At 33.1% G+C, this 26,424-nt stretch overlaps 3 protein-coding genes across 3 annotated transcripts; 1 reads left to right on the forward strand and 2 right to left on the reverse strand.

Moving 5' to 3' along the window:
* The first annotated feature begins 337 nt into the window (after positions 1-337).
* Positions 338-4,161, forward strand: LOC107768728 (tubby-like F-box protein 5). The gene is made up of 6 exons (XM_016587872.2): positions 338-477; positions 554-714; positions 1,574-1,925; positions 2,024-2,111; positions 2,566-2,695; positions 2,819-4,161. Exons 3-6 carry the CDS (start codon positions 1,578-1,580, stop codon positions 3,486-3,488), a joined length of 1,236 nt encoding a protein of 411 aa, XP_016443358.1. The 5' UTR covers positions 338-477; positions 554-714; positions 1,574-1,577; the 3' UTR covers positions 3,489-4,161.
* Positions 4,162-5,663: 1,502 nt separating this feature from the next.
* Positions 5,664-9,003, reverse strand: LOC107768729 (anaphase-promoting complex subunit 10). Its single transcript, XM_016587873.2, has 6 exons — positions 8,655-9,003; positions 8,466-8,526; positions 7,804-7,896; positions 7,622-7,692; positions 6,284-6,388; positions 5,664-6,188 (listed from the first exon to the last, which is right to left on the reverse strand). Exons 1-6 carry the CDS (start codon positions 8,828-8,830, stop codon positions 6,119-6,121), a joined length of 576 nt encoding a protein of 191 aa, XP_016443359.1. The 5' UTR covers positions 8,831-9,003; the 3' UTR covers positions 5,664-6,118.
* A 10,214-nt stretch (positions 9,004-19,217) lies between these two features.
* On the reverse strand, positions 19,218-21,879 carry LOC107768731 (transcription factor bHLH74). The gene is made up of 4 exons (XM_016587874.2): positions 20,530-21,879; positions 20,178-20,366; positions 19,682-20,032; positions 19,218-19,564 (listed from the first exon to the last, which is right to left on the reverse strand). Exons 1-4 carry the CDS (start codon positions 20,920-20,922, stop codon positions 19,502-19,504), a joined length of 996 nt encoding a protein of 331 aa, XP_016443360.1. The 5' UTR covers positions 20,923-21,879; the 3' UTR covers positions 19,218-19,501.
* Between the last annotated feature and the right edge of the window lie 4,545 nt (positions 21,880-26,424).

The following is a 26,424-nucleotide window of genomic DNA, read 5'->3' on the forward strand; positions in this document are numbered from 1 at the left end:
TTCACATTTTCATTTGAAGATGAATTTTGAAATTTTTCAAAAATTTGGAAAACTCTAAAAAATTATTTTTCAAAATTTTCAATCACAAAACTTGACAAACAACCCAAAATAATATTCATGTTCAAATAAAATTTTAATTTTCAAATACCATTTTTACTTAAAATTTTTTAATTTTTTTTTCAAATTTTACAATTCTGATGTCCAAAACGCCCACTAAATATATAGATTTTTCCATGAGCTTGACCATTGACTACTGATGTCCATTTTCTTGATTTAGCCACGACCACGCGTAACGCATAGTTTTTGGTACCACAGCTAATCGTAGCCAATAATTTCCCCTATTACTACAAAAATTTAAATTTTTTCTCATTCCTAGAAGCAAGCAGCAAGAACAAAAATATATAACAATTCTGTGGATTAAAGTGAAGTCCCTAAACTCCCTCAAAAATCCAACTTGAAAGCATTTGGTGGGGTGGGGTACGTACCTTGAAACTTGGAACATAAGCTGCTCATAATACGCATATCTCGTTAAACTGTATCTATCTCATTTCAGGAGTGCTTTGTGACACTTTTGGTGGCGGAGGAAACGGCGGTTTTGGTGGTGGCTCTGGTGGTTCCGGCGATATGGGAATCTCAAAAATGCCACAAAATAATGCATAGCTGATCCAGACAAATAATGATCTGATTTCTTCTTCTTTGCACCAATTTACTCAGGTTTTGCTCCTTCTCCTTATTATTGCTTTGCCAGCTCTAAAAAGTTTTCCTTTTTGTCTCCTCGTTGCGCTCGATTTATCTTCTTGGTGCTATGAGATCCCACTTTTTTTGTATTTTGGGGGTTCCTTTTTTAATTCATTGTTTATTGTTAAGGAAACTGGCATTTAAATTATTTTTTCCCTGGATTTGAATTAGTATTGTTGTCACAAGTGTCCAACTGGGGTTACTTGATTATAAAGTTTTGATTTTTATTCGTGGATTAAGCAAGAAATGGTGGAAATATTATAAAGTTTTGATTTTTGTGCGTTTATCTGTTTTCATTTTCCACAATCTCCACCCTAACGAGCAGGGGCAAAGATTGGAGAAAAAATTGGGTTTAATTCTTTAGTAAAGTCATCGAGATAATCTTTTTAAATTAAGCATATAGGTTAAACCACTTTGTAAGATCTGCTAGCGGAAGATGTAGTGTATGTAGCTAAAAACTAAAAAGGGGATTTTTTTATTCTTTTGCATTGTTCTTATAAAGCTTGCGCGCCACTTTGACTATTCTACTGGTTATCTGCTACCCCACCAATACACGTACCGAGTAACTGTGTCCACTGCTTAGCTTTGAACTATGGTCCCTAAAGTTTTCCCCCACTTCATTAACCACTAGGGGTGTGATATTCTTTTGCATAATTATTACCTCGAGATAGATAAGGGAAGGATACTTTTAGGTTCTGGGTAGGGGGTTTAGGGAACGAGGTTTATCATATTCAAAAAGTATTTAGTTGAAGGTTATATACAGCAACTCCACTGCTTTGTTTTTCTAAATCTTTTGCCACGTTATTGAAAGAAAGACTTTGTTGATGTGATCAAGAGAAATGTCCTTCAAGAGCATTGTCCGTGAGCTGCGCGTGATGAAAGATGGGATAGGGAATATATCGAGGAGGGGAGTGGAAGGAAGGCACTGGCGCAACAGAACCCGGTCGCATATAGCTCCCGATGTGGCCCCTTTTGACCAAATTGAACAAGGGCAATGGGCAAATTTACCACCAGAGCTACTTCTGGATATAATCCGCAGGGTTGAAGAGAGCGAGACAACTTGGCCTGCTCGAACTGTGGTTGTCTTTTGTGCATCTGTTTGCAAGTCATGGAGGGAAGTTACAAAAGAGATTGTCAGGACTCCTGAGGAATGTGGTAAACTTACCTTTCCCATTTCGCTGAAGCAGGTAATTTATTCTTACTCTGTTCAATTAGCATCTTGTTCCTATTGCCAATGTCAAATTAAGAAAGTATCTCTTTCATTTCTGTTTTTGCTTTGAACCAGCCTGGTCCCCGTGAATCCCCAATCAATTGCTTTATCAAACGGGACAGAGATAACTCAGTGTATCGCCTCTACTTTGGCTTGACTCCATGTAAGTCGTACGCCTGTTCTTCTTTTCCTTTTGACACTGCATAGTGAAATTGATATCCTCTTCCATGATTGTGTCCCTTGTTGCCAGCTTGAAGATATAGCTTGTATATTTGATCGATAAATCGATTTTCATCTTGTAAACCTCCAAAATGCTAGTTTGATGAATTACTTACACCTAGGTTGCTGGGTATCATAGTACCCTCCCACGGTACTGACCGGGGTTCGATTCCCCAGATGCGCAGTTGTTGTTTGGAAACAGCCTCGCTGCCTTCTTGGAGGTAGGGGTAAGGTCTGCATACATACTACCCTCCCCAGACCCCACTTGTGGGATTACACTGGGTTTATTGTTGTTGTTGTTGTTGTTGTTTAGGTTGCTGGGTCCTTTGTGACACTGGTCTATAATTTTGCGTTGGAAAATATTTATACAAGTCACATCTGAAATTACTTCATGACAGCTGAGGATGAGGGTGATAAGCTATTGCTGGCTGCCAGAAGGATCAGGAGGGCAACAGGCACAGATTTTGTAATTTCATTAGTTGCAGATGATTTTTCTCGAGCGAACAATACATACCTTGGGAAACTGAGGCAAGTTCTATCAAACTCCGAACTGTCTTCTCATCGCTTGTGCCTAACCACCTTTCCAAAGTACTTGTCGAAGTTCTTGTCCTTTCATTTTGTTAATAATATTGTCGAAAACAATTTGAGCAGGTCTAACTTTCTTGGGACCAAGTTCACCATATATGGTAGCAAACCCCCAACTGATGCATCTATTCAAGAACATTGTCGACATAGTCGGAGATTCCGTGCAAAGCAGGTATCTCCAACAGTACCTGCTTGCAACTACAGTATCGCAACTATCTCCTATGAACTCAATGTTCTCCGTACAAGAGGACCTAGGAGAATGCATTGCGCTATGCATTCTATTCCTTTCTCTTCTATCCAAGAAGGAGGCACTGCTCCAACACCAACATCATTTCCACAGCCTTTTGGTGAGAAGTCATCTCCTTCATCAGTTTCAGATGCAAAAGAGTTAGCTAAAGATGTCAGCTCAGCTGATATTTCAAGTTCAACTGCGTCATTGCCTCTCCGAGAATCACTTGTGCTTAAAAACAAGGCCCCTAGATGGCATGAACAATTGCAGTGCTGGTGCCTAAATTTTAAAGGTCGCGTTACAGTGGCTTCTGTAAAAAACTTCCAGCTAGTGGCAGCGGTAGATCCTTCTCACAATGTACCTGCTGAGGAACAAGAAAAAGTAATTTTACAGTTTGGAAAAATCGGAAAAGATATATTCACCATGGATTACCGCTATCCACTTTCTGCCCTTCAAGCCTTTGCAATCTGCTTGAGCAGCTTCGACACAAAACCAGCATGTGAATGATTTCATGCAGATTGTATGCGGCAATCTTTATTGTTCTTCTGTTGCTTCATAATGTTATGAATTGATGTTCTCTATTTACGGCCTTATTTATGAATTAGGATTTTTGTAGTGGAATATGCAGCTTTTCTAGCCTTACTACATAATTATGGAGCGTCAAGCAAGGGCTAAAATTAGCCAAAGAAATGGGATATAAAGAATTATAAGCGGTAACTGGTTGCCTACTTGCTGTCAAGCTTATCAAGGACACGATGACATACAGTATCACCCTCTTAGGTTTATTATTGAAGATTGCAAATTCTTGCTTGAAGCCAACAAGGCAAATATTGTACACATTTGGAGAAAGGCAAACAAATGTGCATACTTTCTGACAAGCAAATGTCGCAGACATGGCGAAGATCTGCTAGTCTGGAAAGGGGCAATCAACGATACGGAGTTTTTGCTCTTGTCAGATTTAAACAATGTAGCTTATGAGAGATTTTAGTATTTCTGTTAGTATTTTGTAATGTACCAAGAAAATATGCACTTCTCTAACAGTAGTTGTTTAGATAGAAGCACTTGTTCTGTGTTAATGGGTTAAGTATATTCATCATGTTAGGCTTTCCACTTAAATGTTGAGTAAACAGCATCTGCAGTTATCATGACTCATATAATACCTTCTGAACTTTGTCATCCACTTTATAAGTCATAACCAATTTCCTCTCCACTTAAAGTTTGCTTCATATGATTCTTGAACTGCTTCTTCTTTCTATGTTCTAAGTAGTCAAAGCTGCTTTTAAAAGTCAGCATGTTGAGATGAGATTGCTAGTTCATGCATGGTTTTTGGGGTGACGATAAGTTAAATGACAATTAATTATTAACTCATATGTATAGTGGCGGAGCCAAGATTTTCATTAAGGGGAGTCAAAATATAAAGAAATAAACCCACCATCATTATATAGTATATATACATATTTTTTTAATAATTACCGAGCTAAACAATGTAGTTTTCCGACGACGTCCCTTGAGTGCATGTGGCTCCGCCACTGCATGTGTATTGTTCACTATGCACGGATTGAATTACTTGCTAGAGGAGTATATTGTGTTAGAGTTTAATTTGATTGTGTAAAAAAAAAATATTTATACAATCAGGTCTTATAATCACTAATAAACACTAATTCATGATCTGGTAAATAATAATTAACTTGCTCTTATAGGATAAACTATATGAACATTTTTTTTATATTGTTGCTATATACTATGATTTATAAATCTTATCTCGTTTACAGCTAGGTTGTCCTAGTAAGTGATGTAAACTATGCGTTTATGCCGAATGTCTAAATAGTTCATATATTCCATGACTAGGCTCTCCTAGTTGCATTGCTAACTATGCGGAATGTCTAAATAGTTAATATTCGATTCTCTCTAACATTAAACTTTTTGTTAATTATCATACCCTCAATATGGATGAGTTTAACTAGAGTTATTTTACACTATCAAGTCAACCAAAAGATATTCACGATTAATTCTGGCCAGATAAAATCTAGCACTGGCTAGTGGGGTTTTGGTCATCCCAAGTTCAACTTAACCTGGGCGTCCTATACGGGCCGTGATCGATATTAGCATATGTTTAATTCTAGGAGGATCTGTCTTTTAGTCCTTTTATTTCAATCGAAATATGCAATTTCGGTACCTTTACCGACATACTTTTACAAATATAATAAATTTTCCGACTACTAGTATATGATTCACTATATGTTTTTAATAACTTTCTACTTCTACTTCAGATTTTGAGGGGAACAATTTTAAATAATTGTAACGATTAAAAGGGGCTAGAAGCGTATATTTCCCTTGGAATTGATGAATTTGGACTTCTATATAAGTACATAACCTACATAAGATCATCCTACGATTTTATAAACAGGGCTTTGGAATTGATAACAGCATACATAAGTTTTAAATTTTAATTTCACAAAAAAGCCTATAATCAATGAGTTCCAAAGGGTGTCGTAGTTCCAACAGCTACATAGCAAGATCATTCTTCAACGTTTATGAAGAGCTCCTGATACTAGTTATAACAAGAAATCATCTGCATACACCAGATTATGGATCTCCACATTCATTCTGTTTTCTCATTCAGCAGACTACAATGAAGAGTCAGGAAAGGTACAATCAAGAAAAGAACAAGTTGAAAAGTTAGCCAATATGCTTTGGAACAAAAATGTACGGAAGAGGGCAAGCGAATCCATGATCATCCTCTTCCAGGTATAGCAGACAGATTAAGAATTGGGAGAAATACAATGTAACTACAAGACACTACGTACTGATAGTCATTCGTCACAGGGTCTATAATGAAGTGATATATTCTTGTAATTTTGTAAATGGAATTTTCTAGAAAACTACAAACCAAGTATAGACATCCTATGGACCTACAACTTATCAATATCATACCCTGGTTTATGAGGTTCTACCACTGCAGGGTCCAGTTGTCATTCTCCCATTACTCAAAGTCGTCCAAGGGACGGGATCCCAGGTTTGGTAGTGTGGGATTTGGTCTGTTTCAAAAGAAAAAGGATTCTTTTGTACCTCCAGTTTGCTACTTGATATCAATATATATGGTCGGGATCTTGCCTCTTGACATAGTCCCTTGAGCTTCATCTCACAGTAGAATAAGTAATAAACTCTGTAGAAGTAAACTGAAATGGCTGAAGAGGGATAGGGTTCCTGCAGAAGACATGATATCATATTCTCTCCGCAATTACTGGACTGATGTTTTGCAATAAGAACAGAGGAAAAAAAAATAAAGGGTAATTACGCACGGTCTTGGCCCGTAGACTTTAATCTGGCGGATATGAGTGTCCCTTCCATTAAGATGATTTGAGAGCACACCAATTTGCAGCATGAAAGTGTTGACAAAGGTTTCACTGTCACATAAATTAGGATATGGTTCGTCAATGAGCTTTATGCTGAAAGACATAACATCATAGGACAACTGAAATTATTTTTAATGTTGATGGCTATCCTACAATTTTGAGGCTAAAAACATGGGTGAATTGAGATATTCCTCTTCTTTTGTGTGGGAACTCTTAACAATTTAAACCTGAGATGCACAGAAAAAAGTATGCCAGGAAATTGCAGTGACACAAACAGACATGATCCTCCTTTCCCTTCTCTAAAATTGCACGATAACTTCGTTGGCTTGTATTTTTCAATCAAAGAAATGGGTCAGAAACTCATTGACTCTTAAGAGAATAGAAACACAGGGGCTCGGGCACGAGGATGGTGTTCAACACTTGCAGAACATATTTCCACAAGGCAGTAGGAGGTCATCTCAAAAACAAAGGGAGATTATGTTAAAAGTCACTTTGACAATTTGCATTAGAAGTTGTCCCCTGCCAGTGCAGAACAGACACACCAAATCCAAAGAAGAAGAAAAAAGAGAGCAAATAACATATTTCGTCTCTCGTGTAAAAATAATAAAATCTTTTATCTTTGCTTGTTGGGACTAGATCAACTAAACACTTTCATATAAGTGTTGTTTAGATTAGACTTTCATGTTGTTTAAGAAATTAAAATTATCTTCCATCGTCAGTTCTGCTCACATTTAGCCACTTATATTGAAGAAATAAACTTTTTGAGAAGATGTTAAAGAAAGAAACATAGACATTCATATCTAGTTTTGCTCGAAATTTAATCCTCATCTATATTTTGTGATTTTAACCATCAGAAACCATATACTAGTTCACTAAACGATGGCTTATGTGATTAAACATTAACGAAATGGTACTTTGCATCCATGTTTAAAAAGAAAAAGATACATAAGTTGGTGGAGAAATGAGAGACGAGTCTCGCTCATTTCTTATGTATTTTTTAATCCTTTTTACATTATTAAACTAATAGCTTGTCTTTATTTATGTCCATCTGATTATCTGATGAGAATGAATCTAATGATTGGAATACCTCACAGTAGTTGTATAAATACAGATAAGGGGCTAAATACAGGCAGATTAGGTACTTTATATTTACGAAAAGGACTGAACTATGCTTAGAGTTAGAGCCACTGAAGAACATGCAGCTTAATCAGCAAAAGAAACAGCAAAGAAAAGGAATTACAAAAAACTTGCCAAAAACATGAAGCCAACACTTCAATTGCTTACCGCGGATCATTCCCAGATAAAGATATATAGACCCATCCAGTTGGCTTGACAAGCTCCACTGCTTTTATCTCCTAGAAACCAAACAAAGCACATAATGTCTTTAGTTCCTAAAATATATTGGTACAACTATTCAGCAGTTAAGACAATTAATCTCAGAGTTCCAAATTCCAATATACCATTACCTTCAAGTTGTGAAATCCATCGCCTGCTCGGATAGAGATCTTACCAGGTGTATAGCTTTCGTCAAGCTTGAAATCAACATACAGGACGACCAACTGAGAATAATTAACACCAGAAAAAAGCAGAAAAGAAAAAAGTTAAGACCATTCTCAAGTGATTAACGGTGAATTACCAAACCAAACCTTATCGTATAACCATTCTATACTCTATAGTTAAGTAAAATAAAAATCTAAGAGAAATTCATACTACAGTAAAACACTTTAAAATCATAGAAAATATTCACGTATAAGAAAGGAAAAATTAAGAAAACAAAGTGAATGTTAAACCATAATTCATAATATAAGTAAGTAATTTCTTTTCATATATTTAATTATTTTTTAATGATGATGGTGTATGGGCTAGCTTGCACGCACCTAGATTATAACACTAGGTACCTACTATCTCCCAACAGCACAGTTACCTGGTAATTCTGCCCATCAAGGCTTATTAAATGTTTAATATTGTTCCTAAAAATAACATCCTTAAACACTAGGTAAAAAATCTTTAACTGTTTTAATACTATCGGTGAATGCACTTGCTAAGAGTAAGCATTTTTGAAACAAGACTTCATAATAGCAAGGATTCGACCAAGGAAACGTTTAATTGTATATGAGATAGAACCTACTTGAAGCTTAACTTTCTTCTGAAACTGAACATTAACAAGATGAGGCTGTGCGCCATCTGATCTGAATACAACAAGAAATAAAAAGCCCGAAATCAGCAATTAACTTTGAAGACAGTAATATAGTGAAACTAAGTGTATGTAAACACCACTTAATTTGAATGTTAGAGTTAGGTAATAGAGAATTGTTACTGCCAATAGGTATCGAGGTTGTCATCGCGAAGGGAAAGGACACCATTGCCGGGTTTATAGGAGCTGACACTCCAAGCAGCCTTTTTACCCATTTCGCGGAGGTCATCATCTACAACTAGCTGCTGGCTTCCTCCTGTCAGTTTCCCTTCTTCCTCTCCCTCTGATGAATCCGCCATAGCTGAATTTCACTCTCCTTAACTTTTTCTTTGATTTGTATAATACTTAACTTGGCTGTTCTTAATGCAAGAACTGAAATCCCCAATTTTGACGTAATCCCCAATTCGGAAACCCTAGGTTTCCGAGTTTTTCAATTTTGAAAAGTGGATTGGGGAAGTGCATGGTGTTTCCCAATGTAACACCATTTTTTTTAATTCAAATTCTAAGCAGGCGTTTGGACATGAATTCCAAAAAAAAAAAAAAAAAAAAAGTAATTTTACTAAAATTTGAATCGAAGATAAAATTGTATTTGGTTATAATTTTTGCAATATATTTGGATTTTTTTTTTCAAAACCATAAAATATGATTTATACCCCACAACTTGTAAAAAATATCAAAACTACCCCAATTTGATTATCCTACTTGAAATAAACAATCAAACATGTTATTGTTTAACTGTTATCACATTCTGCTTTACTGCAATACACAAAAGATGCAAAATCAATATCATATTTTCTAACATAGTCCGCTTCCCACTGTTATTATCAGTACTTGTATTCATATTCACAGGCCCAGTACCAACAATAGGGTAGTCGTCACAAAAAAGGGGAGAAATTTAAAAATAGTCAGATTTACAACTGGTCATTCAAAAATAGCCACAGTTTCAAAAGTAATCGAAATTTAGCCACTTTTCATGTAAAGATAAATCTGAGCGAAAACACTGTTCAAAACCCGAAAAATACGCCTGTATATTATACTGGAGTTCCAACATAAGTATGTTTGAACTCCAGCATATTATACGGGAGTTCCAGGATAACTATGCTGGAACTCCGGCATAATATGTTGGAGTTCCAGCATAAGTACACTAGAACTCCAGCATAATATACGGGAGTTCCAGCAAGTATAAATGTTCAGTATAATATACTGGAGTTTGGAGCACCGGTGCTCCAGTCTCCCATATATTATACAGGAGTCAACAAAGTATACCGGTCCAGCATAATATGCTGGAGTTCGTACACAGATGCACCGAACTCCCGTATATTATACGGGACCGGTCTCTGTTGCAACAAAATAGTGGCTATTTTTCATTAACTTCGTAAATGGTGGCTATTTTTGATTGACCAGTCCGAAAACTGGCTATACCGTGCTATTTTGACCAAAAAAGGGGTTCATTATCCACTGCAGCAACTTCATATGATCGTCGAGGGGAAACTGGTGGGTAGTTGTAGGTTAATAACTGATGGGGTCATTTTATAAATTTTAAAAGTATAAGATAAATTTGTAAAATGAAAAACTAGCAATTTCCATTTTCAATTGAAAAACTAGTTCTACCAGTTTTTCAAATTTGAAAATGCATTTTCAAGTGAAATTGAAAAAATTGGTAAGATAGTGATAACCAAACATTATTATCGAAAAAAAAAAGGAAAATTTTTGTATGTCCAAACGGGCTTTAAATTATTTAATGAGTCAATTAGTCAAAGGACGACATTGATACATTTCTGAAACTAGCATATTAAAACGCAAAGTAAAAATATAAATATAAATTCCAATCAATATAAAATATAGTTAATCCAAAACAATAAGATTGAGGGTTTGGTAGTACTTACTATTTACACGTTAAGTTAAATATGTTTAAGTACATCATTCAATATAAAATTAAAATCTACTCTTAATAATAGGAGTGTGATGGCTCAAAAGGTCATCTTATGTTTAGAACTCGATTTTTGTGTTCCGAGGCTTTCAAAATCTCATTTTATTCATCCTTGATTTGCGTGCGCATTTTCGAAAAGCTTTTGTGTGGAAATTTGACAATAATAATAATTTTTGCCTTTAAAAGTTAATTTAGTTGTCTTTGGTCAATGTTTTGGGTAAACGGATACGGACTCGTATTATGATAGTCCTGATGGGTCCGTATCGAAATATGGAACCTGGGCATATGCTTGGAATCGAATTCCGAGGTCCCTAACCCGAGTAATGAATTTTTGATGAAAATTGTAAGACTAAAAATCTAATGATTTAAAGAATTTGATTAATTTTTGATCTCGTTAGTATTGGTCCCGATTTTTGGTTTCGGAACCCGGTACAGGTTTAATATAATATATTAAGTCATGTCTATAAAATTTGGTAAAAATCGGAGTTGATTTGACGTGATTCAGGCATCTGGTTGAGAAAAGAAGAATTTCAAAGTGTTCTTAAGAATTTCATGTGATTTGGTGCTAAATTCGTAGTTCTAGATGTTATTTTGGTGATTTGATCGCGCGAGTAAACTCGTATGATGTTTTAATACTTGTGTACATGTTTGGTTTGGAGCCCCGAGGGCTCAGGTGAGTTTCGGATAGGCTACAAAGTGGTTTGGACTTAAGAAAATTTACTGGTATGCTTCAGGTCTGCAGATCTCGCAAATGCGAAAAATGTTCGCATTTGCGAGCATGGGAGGGGACTGGGTAGTTCGCATTTGTGAAGAAAAGGTCTGCATTTGCGGAAGTCCAAGTTCACATATGCGACTGGAACTTCGCATTTGCGAAGGCTGCAGGAATGCGAGGGGTTCGCAATTGCGATGCTTTTCTCGCATTTGCGAGCTTCGCTCAGGTCGCAAATGCGACATCTGCAGCTGATAAGCCTTGACTTAAACGGAATTTTTTATTCATTCTCCCATTTTTTAAAACCTAGAATACAAAAGGTGATTTTTCAAAGACTTTTTCTTCCACAAATCATAAGTAAGTGATTCTTAACTAGTTTCTTTCAATCTTTTACCTCTTTTTACAAGATTTCATCCTAGAATCTAAGGTTTTCATAGTGGAATTGGAGATTTTTGGGTAGAATTTAGGGATTTTGAAATTTGGGAATTTAGACCTCAAATTGAGGTCGCATTTCCAAAACCAATTGTATATCCGGGCTCGGGGGTGAATGTGTAATTGGATTTTGGTCCGAATTTTGAGTTTTGACCAAGCGGGCCCGGGGTCGGTTTTTGACTTTTTGGGGAAAATATTGAGAAACTTATAATTATGTACTGGAATTGACTTCTTTAGGGATAATTGATGTGATTAAGTTAATTATGACTAGATACGAGTGGGTCGGAGGTGAAAACTAAAGGAAAAACGGTAATTGAGCTTTGAGTTGGCCGTTGGATTGAGGTAAGTGTTGTATCTAACTTTGACTCGAGGGATTAGGGATCCCCGACTTACTTGCTATGTGAAAATATATGTGTGTGGTGTATAGGTGAGGTGACGAGTATCTATGCGCCGCCAATTTATCTGTTTGACTGTTCCCTTCCTGTTCTTAATATATTATTCCCTGCCCTAACTGCTACTTGCTTATTTGATATTTCCATGATCAGTTGATACCTGTTGGATATTGTTTTCGTTGTTAAACATAACTAGTATCAGTACCCGCGCGATGCACGGACAAATTATTTCAAATTGCGATGTAGATTGTTTGAATCATGTACAAATAACCTTAAAATATAAACCTCTCAAATAAAAATTATATAACATGAGAATTTAATTATGAACATGATATGATATTATTGTTCAAATCTCGTAGTGAACAACCAATCTTTTTAATATATATTTGTAGCAACCTAACCCCTTGATTTTGGTACTTGTATTTCGTTCCGCTGTCGATATTAAAGAATACTAAACATGCCATATTGTGATCTATCTTGTTCGAGCACAATATATCATATTATCTTAACAAAATTCTTATTATCACTTTATTTTTATCTAGAAGTCAAATATATCTTATTCATTACATCACTTTTACATAAATTCTTTTTTTTTGTTCTTTTCTTATAGTTATTGTATTATTTAATATTTAATATTATTATACAATCATATAATTTGTTTATTATCTTATAATTAAATTAATGTCTTACTTTTTATCCTTTTAATAGTATTTAATAAAAATAAATATTTTCTTCTTGAAATTCGGTATATTTTTATGCTTTTATCCTCTTATTCATAATATTTTAATCATTTAAATTTATCAATAATATTTTTAAATATAATTTAATTATTTTATTTTATCTATTTTTAAATTAATTTAAAGTATAAGTATCCTCACATTACCTCTATTTTTTTTATGTACATTCTCTTCCTACTACAAATGTTAATTAGTTTTTATATTAATGTTTTACCTAGAGCCAAAATAATGTCATATTTTATTTTAAATTGTAACTTTTAATTAGTCTAAAATTTTAATACATAAGTTATTTGATTATCATGTTCCAAATGTATTGAGTTATCTTATAATTAATTTTGTATTAGATGCAGTTAAATTTTTTTCCTTTTTTAGCTATAAGATACAATTTAATTTTTAATTTTCATTAGTAAGATTACCAATATTAAAAATTTATTTGTATTTTTAAAATTTTATTTAATCATAGAAAAAATTTCTTAATTGTTTGAACACATTATTTCTAAATATTGTAGTAATATTTTTACTATCATTTTAGTTCTTTACATAATATTTTAAAAAACAAAAAAATAATCTCATCTCAAATTCAAATAATTCTTATCATTCTATTTACTAAAATGGACCGCATTTTTAAAAAAATATGCTATGTATTCAAACTTAAACTAACTACACTCGATTCAGATATTAATCATAGAAAAATATTTTCGTAATTGTTTGAACATATCTAAATATTATAATAATATTTTCACTGTCATTTTATTTCTTTACATAAATTTTCTTTCTTTTTTAGTTTTAAGATACAAATTTATTTTTTGTAAAATTACCTATATTAGAAATTTATTTTGTCATTTAAATTTTTTATTTTTTATTATTGTTTTATTTTTCATAAGTAAGACTTCAATTTCCTAGTATTATCCATAATTTGAGCATTCACATTATAGTTTTAAGAACTTTCTAATCTGAAATTCAAATAGCCTTTTCTTTTAATTTCTAATAGTAAATTTCTAATAATTAACATAATTTTGCTATTTTTTAATCTAATATATAGTCTTATTACATTTTATGTGGCTTTTCATTAACTTGTAAATTTATTTAATATCATTATCAACTACTTTTCTTTAATAACATAAGATAAATATATAATTTTTTTAATTATGAAATAAATATTTGTTTTGTTTTAAAAACATTGCTCGAAAATTTTAAATTTAATAATATTTTTAAGTATTGTATATTTACTTTATTTTATTTTCTAAACTGGTGATTTATAAATGTCCTTACATTATCTCTAATTTATTTTTAATGTTCAATATTTTTAGTTTTTTATTTACTATTAGACTTGAGTTATGTGGACTTATATTATGACTTTTCTTATCATAATAAAAAAACTTTCTCATCTCAAATTTAAATAAGTTTTCCCTTTTTCCTATGATAAAAAATCTGAATTTTTATTTTTTTCTATTTATTCTTTATTTTTAATTTTAATTATTCAATACCGAACATTATTACATTGTCATGTGAATTTTTATTATCCTGTTTGAATTTAATATCTATTTTTACGATACTCATTCTAATATAATATAGATAAAAATTTAAAAACTATCTCATCTCAAATTCATATAATTTTTATCATTCTATTTTCTTAATTGGACCATATTTTCAAAAAATTATGTTATGCTTTCAAACTTAAACTAACTGAACTCAATTCAAATATTAACATAAAAAACATATTTTCTTAATTAGTTGAACACATTATATCTAAATATTGTAGTAATATTTACGCATAAAATATTCATTTGTACGATTTATCAATATTAATATGAATTTATTATTCTTGTTATTAAAAAAATCTTTTGCTGATGATTTAATTTTTCTCTTACCTTATAAATAATTTGTATACTTTATGTAAGATCTTATTTTGCTGCTTGAATTTATTTAAATTTTAAACTCAATAAATCTTTAAATATCTTAAGTAAATTTTAGTTTTATTTTATATTTTAACTTACTCCAAAGTATAATAGTCATAGATTATCTCAATTTACGTCTTTATATATTTTTATTTTTTGTTATAGTTTTTAATTAATTTTTCACCTCCATATTTCTAGCTAATATAGAAGAAAATCTATGAGTGGATCAATATATAGATATAAATATAGATATAAATATAGATATAGATATAGATATTGATACAAATATACATATAAATTTAAATATAGATATAGATTAGATTTGTCTAAGATCTATTTAGATTATGTATAAGATTCATTAAACTACTTCCATTAATTATGTTTCTATATATAATTTCTAATTATTAATGTTGTCCTAAAATTGCCAAGTGGCTTCATTTTACCTTGCCACTTGGCTTAACCACAATGCATACTACTCTCCTTTTAATATAATATAGATGTGTGATTGGTATTAATATGGTGGGATTGGATTGCACGCAGCAACAAGAGGAACAAGGGTGATATAATGAGGAGGAATAAGGGTGAAATGTTATTATATGGTGGGATCGGGTTGCACGCCGCAACAAGAGGAATAAGGGTGATATATTGAGGAGTAATAAGGGTGAATCGGTGTTGTGAATAGCGTAAAGAGAGGAAAAGTGACAACCCCCATTTCACGAAAAGCGAGAAGCGAGAAGCGAAGCGCCCATTTTTTGAAGTGAAGCAGAATTTTAAAAAAAAATTAAAATAAATACGGCATAGACAACACATGTAATTGTAAGAAAATGTTCAATACTTGAATTAAAAAACTAAAAAGTAGCATCAATTAAAGCACAAAATGAGCAAATTAGGCAGAAACGGGCAGAATTTTTCTGAAAAAAATTCGCTAGCATTTCGGCGTTTTTTGGACGTTTAGAAAGAAAAAGAAAAAGAAAAAGAAGAATGAAAATAAAAAGTGCAAAAGCAAAACATACCTGTTGAAACTTGAAAGTTGTTGTTGTAATGTTGAAGAAGAAGAAGAAGAACCCTAGTTTGCTTGAACAAATCGCTGCTTCATGTGAGGAAGAAATCGCTGATTTTCTGAGGAAGAAAAGGCTGGTTTAGAACTCTAGTTTGCTGCTGAAGAAGTGTCTAAAATAGAAGACTCAACGATTTGGGTCTTTTAATTGAAAAAAAGACTCGTTTGGGCCTTTTAATTCAAAAAGCGACCGCTTCTTTCGCTCAGCTCCGCTTCATCGATTCTCACTTTTAGAGAGAAGCGGTCGCTTATGTGTACCTGAGTCGCTTTTAGTTGGGGTAGAGACCAGCCCTTCACTCCGCATCTCGCTTAAAGCGAGGAAGCAGATGCTCTTTTCATTACTGGGGTGAATTGCTATTGTACGGTAGGATCGGGTTGCACGCCGCAACAGGAGGAATAAAGGTGGATTGACATGGAGTAATAAGGGTGAATATTATGTTGTTACTGATTATATGATGGGATCGGGATGCGCGCCGCATAAGTTATGTGTTTATGTACTTTTCCTCTACTGTGCAAGTTATTCTACGGTTTTGCATTTCACTTAAGGATTGGATTGGTTATAGCTCGATACTGATGAAATACTGGAGTTCTGTATTCGTTCTTTGCAAGTTACTGTTTCATTTTGTTCCGTATTTCATTCTGCTTTATTACATATTGTATACATGTTATATTGTAATTGTCCGGCAGTAGCCTCGTCACTACCTCGTCGAGGTTAGGCTCGGCACTTACCAGTACTATGTGGTCGGTTGTACTGATACTGCACTCTGCACTTTCTGTGCAAATTTCGGAGCAGGTAGTGGCTGATTGAGAGATTTGCTTCAAGTTACTCAGTTCGGAGACCCAAGGTAGTCCTGCAGGCGTCCGCAGGCCCTGGTGTCCCTTTCTACACTTCTATATTTTTGTTTTCTTTCTTTCGAAACAGCTGCAATTTCCTTCAGACCAATGTTTGTAGATAATTCTAGTATGTTTGTGAGTTGTGACACCGAATTCTGGATAGTAACAGTGACAATATCGGTTATAGTATTTATATATAAAGTAACTGTTTACTTACTTCCACAATTATTTTCACTTGTTTAAGTTTGTTCACTCGTAATCATTGAAATGTAAAAAAAAATTGGTTAATAACACTAACATTGCCTAGCAAGTGTGATGTTAGGCGCCATCACAGTCCCGAGGGCGGGAAGTCCGGGTCGTGACAAGGAGAAAGAGAATAAAAATATGATTAAAATAAGAAAGAGAAGAAATGTATAGTATAAATAAAAAGAAAAAGAAAAGAAAAAGAAAAATATTAAATTATGAGAGATAATTGGATAATATAAATTTATTGTAATGTTATTTTTCTCTTGAACAAATTAATTTTCTGCTTCTGCTTCTTGGGAAGCTAGATACTGTAGCTTCTCCCAAAAGAAGAAAAATTGCTTTTGTTGTTGCTCAAAAGTATTTGTTTTTATTTTGGCCAATAACCTATAAATTATTCAGAAATATTTTTTGGACAAAAAAAAGGTACTTTTGGCCTCCCAGAAACTTGGCCTAACAGGTTCTAAATCTACTTCTTATATGCTAACAATATAAATATTAAATAGGACAAATATATTTTAAAATCCTACAAAATTATTACTCCCGCCATCCGAATTATATGAAGTTGTTCGAATTTCGAGAGTTAAACAGATTATTCTTTGACCGTAATTTTTTCATATGCCTTCCAAATATTTTAACTTATTAATTATTGTGACTTATAGTATTTTTTACTTAGTTTCTAAATATATAAATTTTATTTTGAAAAACTGAAAAATTCTATGTCCAAATGCATCACCAAAATTAGGAAGTTTGGAATGGAGAAAAACTAAAAGTATAATAAATTGGAATAAAGGGAGTACTATTTTTCATGATCTCAGCTTAATACTCTATTTTCGATCCCCGTAAATTTCAGCATCTACAATTAAATTAAGAACAAGAAAATGTAAGGAGGATATCGAATCATAGCATCACAAATTCGAATCATTTTGCCTAGATAAATCTTTCTTATATTTTGTTAACTATGTGAATTAAAAAGAACAAAGCAGCAGTTGCACTTGAAGCATATCTAAAAAAAAAAAAAGCATATCTTGTTCTCTTTTTTATTTTTTCTTCATTTTGTTTACAGTCTGGGACTTGCTCCTCTGTTCAATGGATGTATTGCACTTGCAAAAAAAGAAAAGAAAGAAAAAAGATTCTTTCACAAAGATTTGTTCTGCCACCATCACTAATGGAAAAAAATTAGGCGCATTTGGTATTTACGCCAAATCAAACCGTTAAACATTAAACTAAAAAATTATACATTAATAAATACTATATATTTTGCATTTATTCATTTTGATAACACCAAATACACATTGTTGGTTAGTCATGTGCGCAAGGAAGTTGATTAGGTGATTGTCCCATTTAAACTGGCCCTCTTTGTCCCCATTAAAAAGGAAGCATTATTCAGAAGCAAAGGCACAAGTGACAACCAAAAAAGATGCGATGGACCACTCAACCACTGCTCATCAATTCCTGCCAGTAGTTCTCCTCTCTCTCTTTTTTTTTTCTACAGTATCATGTGATATCCTTTTTCTTAGAGTTCCGAGTTTTGGAATCTAGGTAATAGTATCTCAATCAAAGAATTGATGACGAGGATGAGTCAAACAGGAAATATACTGGACAGGTTTAACCAGTGAAGACTCTTGGTGTTGGAAAAATTAGTGTTATCTCTAAAGGGAATGTCCATCATTTTTATTTGGATTTTTTTTATTTCTTAAAATATTATTTTTATGTCTACATATTACTTAGTAAATTATTATACATTTGATAAAGTCAAACTAGCCGTTATTTAGTTGTTGGAGCAACAACTATATAAATATGGTCTTTGGAGAGATAAAGACACTTTTTCTGACACGGCTTTCTGAATATCTTCTTCCTCTTATATGTTGGGTTTCTTTCTTGAATTTTCCGCCAGTTTTGTTCCCAGTTTAATAACTGGAAGTACTAGTTGAATCCTGAGCAATACGCCTAATTATATTTATTATTGTGTGACCGAAAAATATTCTTAAGAATAGTGTCTTTGACATGCCTCAAGCTAATTCCTATCCACCATAACCAATTTTCCAACACTTGGAACAACAAGACTAAGAAGTACTTATTCCATCAACGATAAGAGTTGCAGATGAAATAGCAGTGGTTATGCCTACTCTACTCAAAGAAGAATACTATTAGAGTTAGGACCTGTTATTAGAGAATGAAGTTGATGCTATTACCGATATAGAGAAAGACAGACTTGATTTTTATACCTCCTCTCTTTCCTTGCCCCAACACTCGTTAAAAATTGCTGCAGTACCTTGCCCTACTTCTCAGCTTACAGTGATACTTCTTTAGGTTGTTCTTGTTAATTGTTTCATTATTAACAAATATATTTGCTGTTTACCTTATAATTCAAAGGGTTGTCTCAATCACAAAAGTTGGATCGCTCAAAGATTTGAGTTGTTAAATTGATCAAACATAAGATGCGCGAAGGAATAAGAAAGATTACAAGATCAATCTTTTATTACTCCATTACATATCAGTCAAATACTGCAACTTTGGCTATACATATGAATAGATCACAATATGCCTTATAAATGTGTAAAATGTAAGAATTTCTCTTAAAAGGTTGTTGAATTTTTTATACAGGAGCTAGTGGAATGAGTTCTAATTCTGCTTCTCAAAGAACAGTCCCAGATAAATAGTACTTAAAATGGAAAGGCACCATAATCAAGACCATTCTGCACTAGAATATTTGTTGATCAATCATCCTTAACTAGTTAAAGCTGACACTGAAAAAGGCTCTGCAAATCAGTTTCAAAATTTGGCTGCTGCTGTACTACCTGCAATATAACAGTAACATATCCACTTTAGGTACAAGGAAAATTTCATATGTATATCATAGTAACTGTTTTTTTAAGCTAGAAGTTGAAATCAGAAGAAAGGAATGAAGAAATTACCGAAATAGGGGAGGAAGTTGCTTCTGGAAATGACATTAAACAGTTTTCGCTTCTTTGGGGTAACATTTGTTGGTGTTGGATTAAGTTATATTCCGAATATGTGGGAACATCTATTGTTGGAAAATTGGACATGTAAGAGGGGAAATCTTTGGTGAATAAGTTATCTGTGTTCAAATCAAGTCTAGGATTTAGAGCAGCAAGTTTCATTGATAGGAATTCGACTTGTTTCTGTAGAGATTGAACGTAATTGATGATTTCATCTAGCATTCCGGCTTTGCCAGTCACTTTATTGCAACCTGGGACTAACTCTTGTAAATATTTCATCTTCTTACTGATTTTCTCCCTTCTAGCCTGCAAAAATTCATTAAGAAAACGTAAGCCAATTGCTACTGCAACGTCTCTTTCTAGCAGTTTAAACTTTAAATGAGACGGCTAACATGAGGTCGTCAGTTCGAGTCACTCTGTCACAAAACTAGCATAATATTTCTGTACTTACTCTTTCTGCTAAGCTGTGGCTATCAGTGGCTTGACCACGACGTGCCCTGACATGAATATAATCAGGTTTTTGAACCTCTGATGTCTTAGAATTCTCCTTTGAATTATTCCCTGAAGCAGCTCTTTGGCTTTTCTCACTAATCTCTGACTGAGGTCTCTTGATTTTACAATCCTCTTCCTCAGAAAATTGCTGAATACAATAAAAACAAAGCCTTTTCGTTTTAAGTGAATTATACACAATAATATATGAATGAAATGTGCCAGATTCATATAGCTACTACAACTAGTTTAGGATTAAGGCATAGTTGATTAATGAATCGATAAACTAAAGTAGATGTACTAGTATTACAAACCTCTGCTTTTCTCTTATTTGTTGACACCACATTTCCTGTCGGAGCTACAATTGTATCTATTTCTTTCTCTGGCGGCGGAGACACTGTTGTAATGGATGAATTCGAGACTGTAGAGAAAGAGGGACGAGCTGTTTCTTGCCAATTATTGGTAAAACCAAAGCCTATTATGGCCTTATCATGTTCTCTCCCAAACATATTGAAGTTCGTAAAATTCTCGTTCATTCGTTCAATTGGAATGTCAAGGCTGCCCATCATTTGCTCAGTAATCAAATTGTTAAACTGAGCAAGATTTTGCAGAGGCAGAGAAGAAAGCTGCTGTTTGGATTGGCTATAAAGACGTTCCAACACTGCTCTCTGTCTCTCAAGAACACTCATTTCGCCGCAGCTTAACATGTTTAGACAAAATCCCCTATTATTATTGTGGTGGTTTGACAATGAAGGGACTGAGTAGCTTCGTTTAAAATCAACTAAAATTTGTACTAAGCCTTGTTTGGTTGGTTTGTGAACCTCAACAAAGATGGAGAGAAGAGATTTATAGAGATGGGAAAAGGATGGCTAGCTACTAGTAAAGAGAAGGAAGATGAGGGCCTGAGGGGCCGGGAAGGAGAAACAGCCATATCAAATCAATGCAAAATCAAGAATGTGGAGATAAGAAGAAACAGTGGTGGGGTTGAATGATGGTCCCCTACAGTAATAGTAGTACTACTCTTTCATCCCAAAGGAATCAAAAGCCATTGTAAACAACAGATATTACGGCGTTTGTGCCACAGGACTTAAACATGTTTACGATTTTAAACACCTTGATTACTCTCTCAGGAAATACAGGGTTAGTTTTCTCCAGTTTGGTTACTGTAGGCAATAATCTATTACGATCTGCCAAAGCACGCTTAGTCAGTCGTCAATTACAATTAAAGCTCACGGGGCATGTCATGTCATGTCTCGGGGACGGTTTTCATCATCTGGTTATTGCATGGAAAGAGAGCTATCATGTCGACAGTTTATTTAATAATATGAACTAATGATCAGGGTTAGGGGATATATTTCACCAGCATAATTCAGGAATGGAACTACTTTTGTCTGTGGATAGAACTACTTTGGTGGTAGAGGTTGTCAGCATCAGAAAACAAACATAAATTGAAATGGCTCTAAAATCTCACATGATATGTCGTGTGAGTGAGAGAGATATGGAGAGTTCAAAGAGATAAATTAAAGAAGAAATGGGACTAAAGAATTAAGAAATCCTATGATCTAATCCAAAACAGTAGCATTGAGGTTTGATGATAAGGTAAAAGCCAAAAAAAGAAACTCTCTCCTTATCATTGTCACTAGGAATTCTTCCAGAGCTTTCCTTCTATAGAGCAGCTGATAGTATAGTTTTTATGTTAATATATCAATTTAAAGCCAATACTAACAGATAACTTTTAAATAGAATTTGAGGTTACATGTTGTATTGTATTGTATTGTTATTTTAAATACAATGTTTGTTTTGATTGTTGTTTAATTTTTGTTGTATCGTATCGTTTAAATCCGTCGTTACGTAACGACGAAATGGAATGATTGATTTGGTGTGGTCGCGCCGTTTCCTTTTTTTTCCTCTCATCTTGCCCTTTTTTATTACTATTAAATAATTTTATTTTATCTTTTACCCTACCTTTTTGTATATTAATATTATCTCGTATCTTACTTTTTTTTTTAATAATATTGCAAGTTTATTTTTGTGCATGACATCATGAAACAACAACAAACAATTCAATCTAAACATTATGATACTCGACTTATCCTAATTATAACTCATTACTCTTACATTATGAATTATATTTTGTAGCAAGATTGAAATTAGAACATTATGAGTTATATTTTGTGAGAAATATTGCGCCTTAAACCACTAGACAATCGTGACTTATTTTTAAGAGTTTAAAATGGCATGTAAAAAATTGCAGTGTCATTATATTGTCAAAAGATATACTAGTAAAATCCATTAAGTGAATGTTTCCACCTTCAGCCACCCGTTTCTCCCAGATAACATTTGCTGCAAATGATTCCCTGACAGTAAGTTAAGGCAGCACAGAGCCAAATAAAGGGGCAGCTACAAACAAATTCTGCATATCCTCGTTTATCTTCTTTTGGCCACTCAAATAACAAGACTTCAAAAGAGGAAGACTGACGTTCTCTTTAATCCTCAACTGAATTTCAACTTTCATTCAATCCCCACAATCATTTGAATTAAAAAGAAGATAAGCTGTGGTCACACCTAAAAAGTACAAGTCTTCCTTTGCTAGCAACAAAAAACGTGCTATGATATTAATATTTACAGATTTTCCAGTTATATCCAATTCCTGAGTAGAATAGAAACAAAAGGGCTTACCCTTATATCAGAAAATTATACTATACAAATCGGGGGAAACCCCGCATATTGAATTTCCTTAACATAAGGAAAAATTTATTTGTAGTGACAAATGTAATTCAAAAAATTGTTTTATGCCACATTTAAATCTCATGTGTGACATTCTTACTTTTTTTGATTCCCTTCTAGAATTAATAGCTCTGCTACCGAAAACGGGTTATTAACGTGTTTTTTTGTTTATCTATAAGTCACATTTTTCTAACGAGCACTTTTTCTAAAACAAGAATATGCCACGAAGTTCATATTCTCTGAATTGAACAAAATGATAAAATTAAAAAAAAACATAACATGATTGGAAGTTGCTAACAACTTCCAAATTAAGAAAGTAAAAAAGAAAATTAAAAACAGACAATAACAGTATAACAAGGTAAACAATTAAAATTAACGAATTAAGCCCAGTTTGCATCACTACATTAGTTTCCAAAAAGAAGTTAAAAAGAGTGGAGGACGACATCCATTTGGTTGAGAATGTAACATTTCTATCACTGTATCCCACTTATTATATCCAACATTTCTTAATAAAATAGGAATCCTATTTTAAAATGTGTTCCCTTATCCCTTTGTTTTCTTTATTGTTTGACATTAGATAATCCTCAGTAATCAAATTAGGGGTGTTCAAACCGAACTGGAAAACCGCACCAAACCGAAAAATCAAATCAAATCGATTAAAAAACCCGACTAAGTTTGGTTTGACTTGGTTTGGTATTGAGTAAAAAAAATCTGAACTAAACCGGTATATAAATATATAATTTTATTTATATTTTTAAGACTTTATAGTGATTTTTCTTTAGAAAATGTAGTAATATTTGGGATCCTCTCATGTATTAACTTTGAAAGCATAAATTAACGAAAAATTATTGTTAGACGACTAAGAAAATAACTATCATGCATTACTAAAAATTCTCCCATTAGAATATTTAATAGATCATATATTTGTCAATTTTTTCCATATTTACTAAACATATATTCACTTATCAAAGCTTTATCTATAATTTTAATAAAGTAAGATTGAAATAATATTCATGTAACAAAAAAAAAACCCGAAAACCCGGAAAACCCGAACCAATCCAAACCGATATAGTTGGTTTGGTTTGGTTTGGTTTTAATAAAAGCCGAACCAACCTAATCCATATACACCCCTAGTCAAATAATCATAAACAGTGTGATATACACATTATTATATGGAGAGAAAGAGAGACAAGATCACATTAGCATGACAAAGTTAGATGGAGTAGAAGATTTAAGGGACCGAATATTTAGAAAGAAATATAATACAACAATAATAATATAAAGCTGCTCTAGCATGATTGTGAGAGAGCATGGCCATGGTTAAAGTTTAGTTTTGTGGAATGAATCTCTGTCTGCCATGTAGGAGTATGCCGGAATAGATAAGATTACTTCACCCTAAATTAGAGAGGTCTCGGGTTTAAATATTAGAAATAAAGAAATATCTTATAATAGGTCACTTATTTTTTAGTGAGTCCTACATAACACGAATTTGAATTAGTATGAGAGTTTTAATAAAATTTTACATGGTATAGAAAAAGAATGGATCTCCATCTCGTTCATATGGGTGTGTCCCCCACCCTCCCCCATTAAACTCACCTTTCCTTTGTGTCATCAAAGGACCCCTCAACTAATTCTTTACCTAACGCTCAGACAAAGCCTTTGTTCCAGCCCCACATCCCTCCATTTGCACAACACCAACAACCGAACCAAACATATTGTTTCTTCAACTAATAATTGTGGAAATCTAGTAGGAACTCCTATTTAATTTATTTTCCTAGTTTTTATTTATCCTCTCTGAATGGATTACTTTTGCTAGTTGTCGTAAGGATTTAAATTATATATACCACATTGAGTAAAGAATTTTTATGCGTACAATTTGACGAGTTTTGACGGTGGTTAGCGCAATCATTGTTGTTTGATAGAGAAACAAGTTATTTTGAGATCACAATGACCGAATTATAATACATGAATAAAATATTGATGAGATTATTTAGTGAATGTATTTTAATTGAGAGATATTTGGTATATTGAACTAAAAATGAAAGATACGATCGTGTACAATATAAAACATGTATTTGGTGTATACAAAATAGGTTGGGATAAACTTTTATTTCTATTTTTAACCTTAACTTTTCTATTGGGGGAAGAGTCTTAAAAAAGGATATTTTTGTTATTGTAGTGTTTTATCCTCGAATAAAATCCTGGAACTAAAATTTGGCAAAGTTATTTTTACCGATTTCTCCAGCAATTCTCAAACAATATACGCGATGTATTTCCAATTACTACTATTTGGACTAGGTTGAATGTGATTTTAACAGCCCGTAAAGCATTTGTAAAGAGTGTTAACTAGTTCCCCACAGTTGCTAGAGAAAGAGGACAACCATTTTTCTTTTCCTTAAAGCTTTTGATGTAATAAAGCAAGTTGAATAGGTGGGAGCCCCGAAATAAGTGTAATTCGCTTTTGCAACGCTCTTTTCTTCCAAAAAGTTGTTGATTTCCAGCATCTCTAGTTCGTTTCTTTCAAGCCTTTTCCTTGTCAGTAACTAAAGAATGGCCCTTTTAATTTCGGCCCCCGTTTGTCCATAAAAAAGATTTTGCTATGAAAATAATTATATTGTGGATATTTATTTATTACTCCGTTATAGATAATTTTTCTGAAGAAGATTGTACGTTTGGTATACTATTGAAGTTTATAAACAAGCAGCTGATACAAGCAGGTTGCAAGCAACTCAATAAAATGATTTGCAACAGTTTCTTATTAAACATGCAGGTTACAAGCAGCTCATGCAGACAACTTACAAGCAGCTCAAGAAAAGTCTCTCAGTTGCTCCCTTTCATCTATAAATAAAAGAGTTTTCAGTTCATTATATACATCAGTTTGAAGTTGAATAATATATCAATCTCTCTCTATACTTGTCTTTGATTTATTTACTTTATAGTTTTTATTTTATAACACGTTATCAGCACGAGACTCTGCCATTTTGAGCACTTACTTCAAATTTAATTTCTATTTCAGTATTCATCTCCGATGTAAGGTGACACTCTTACGTTCATGGCTAAATCTTTTTCATTCCGAGCATCATAAGGCAGATTATATCCTTGAGGTGGTGAGCTTTTCTTCTTGGCAGTAGTAATGTGGATATCACTTACGTCTGGAGTGGCCAAATTTGTGTAAAGTAATTTGAGCCTTTTGCTTATATTTGGTTTAATATCTTTATCATCGCTTGCATGGTTATATGCTATGTATACAATAACTATTTTGGTATTTGTTTTCATCCTTATTATCTCAATAAAAGATTACAAAGTGGATAATATTGTTAGATCCACTTAAACTCTAGCAGAGTTTGTAAGAAATATACAACCACCAAAAGTGGTTATGTTTTGTATATCTCATTGTAACTAAATTTTGTTAACCACCCGAAGTGGTATATGCCTATGACCACCAGAAGTGATATTTAGGCTTTCTATGATTACAATTGAAG

This window comes from Nicotiana tabacum, chromosome 3, assembly GCF_000715075.1.
Source record: "Nicotiana tabacum cultivar K326 chromosome 3, ASM71507v2, whole genome shotgun sequence".
Lineage (NCBI taxonomy): Eukaryota > Viridiplantae > Streptophyta > Magnoliopsida > Solanales > Solanaceae > Nicotiana > Nicotiana tabacum.

Coding starts and splice junctions, on each gene's coding strand:
- LOC107768729 (XM_016587873.2), bottom strand. CDS start 8,830: ATGGCGGATTCATCAGAGGGAGAGGAAGAAGGGAAACTGACAGGAGGA. Junction 7,897..8,465: donor AGAAGAAAGTTAAGCTTCAA/GTAGGTTCTATC, acceptor AATTATTCTCAG/TTGGTCGTCCTGTATGTTGA. Junction 7,693..7,803: donor ATGGATTTCACAACTTGAAG/GTAATGGTATAT, acceptor TTTGGTTTCTAG/GAGATAAAAGCAGTGGAGCT.
- LOC107768728 (XM_016587872.2), top strand. CDS start 1,578: ATGTCCTTCAAGAGCATTGTCCGTGAGCTGCGCGTGATGAAAGATGGG. Junction 1,926..2,023: donor TTCCCATTTCGCTGAAGCAG/GTAATTTATTCT, acceptor GCTTTGAACCAG/CCTGGTCCCCGTGAATCCCC. Junction 2,112..2,565: donor CTACTTTGGCTTGACTCCAT/GTAAGTCGTACG, acceptor ACTTCATGACAG/CTGAGGATGAGGGTGATAAG.
- LOC107768731 (XM_016587874.2), bottom strand. CDS start 20,922: ATGTTAAGCTGCGGCGAAATGAGTGTTCTTGAGAGACAGAGAGCAGTG. Junction 20,033..20,177: donor GCCACAGCTTAGCAGAAAGA/GTAAGTACAGAA, acceptor GAATTTTTGCAG/GCTAGAAGGGAGAAAATCAG. Junction 19,565..19,681: donor CAACTTCCTCCCCTATTTCG/GTAATTTCTTCA, acceptor GTTATATTGCAG/GTAGTACAGCAGCAGCCAAA.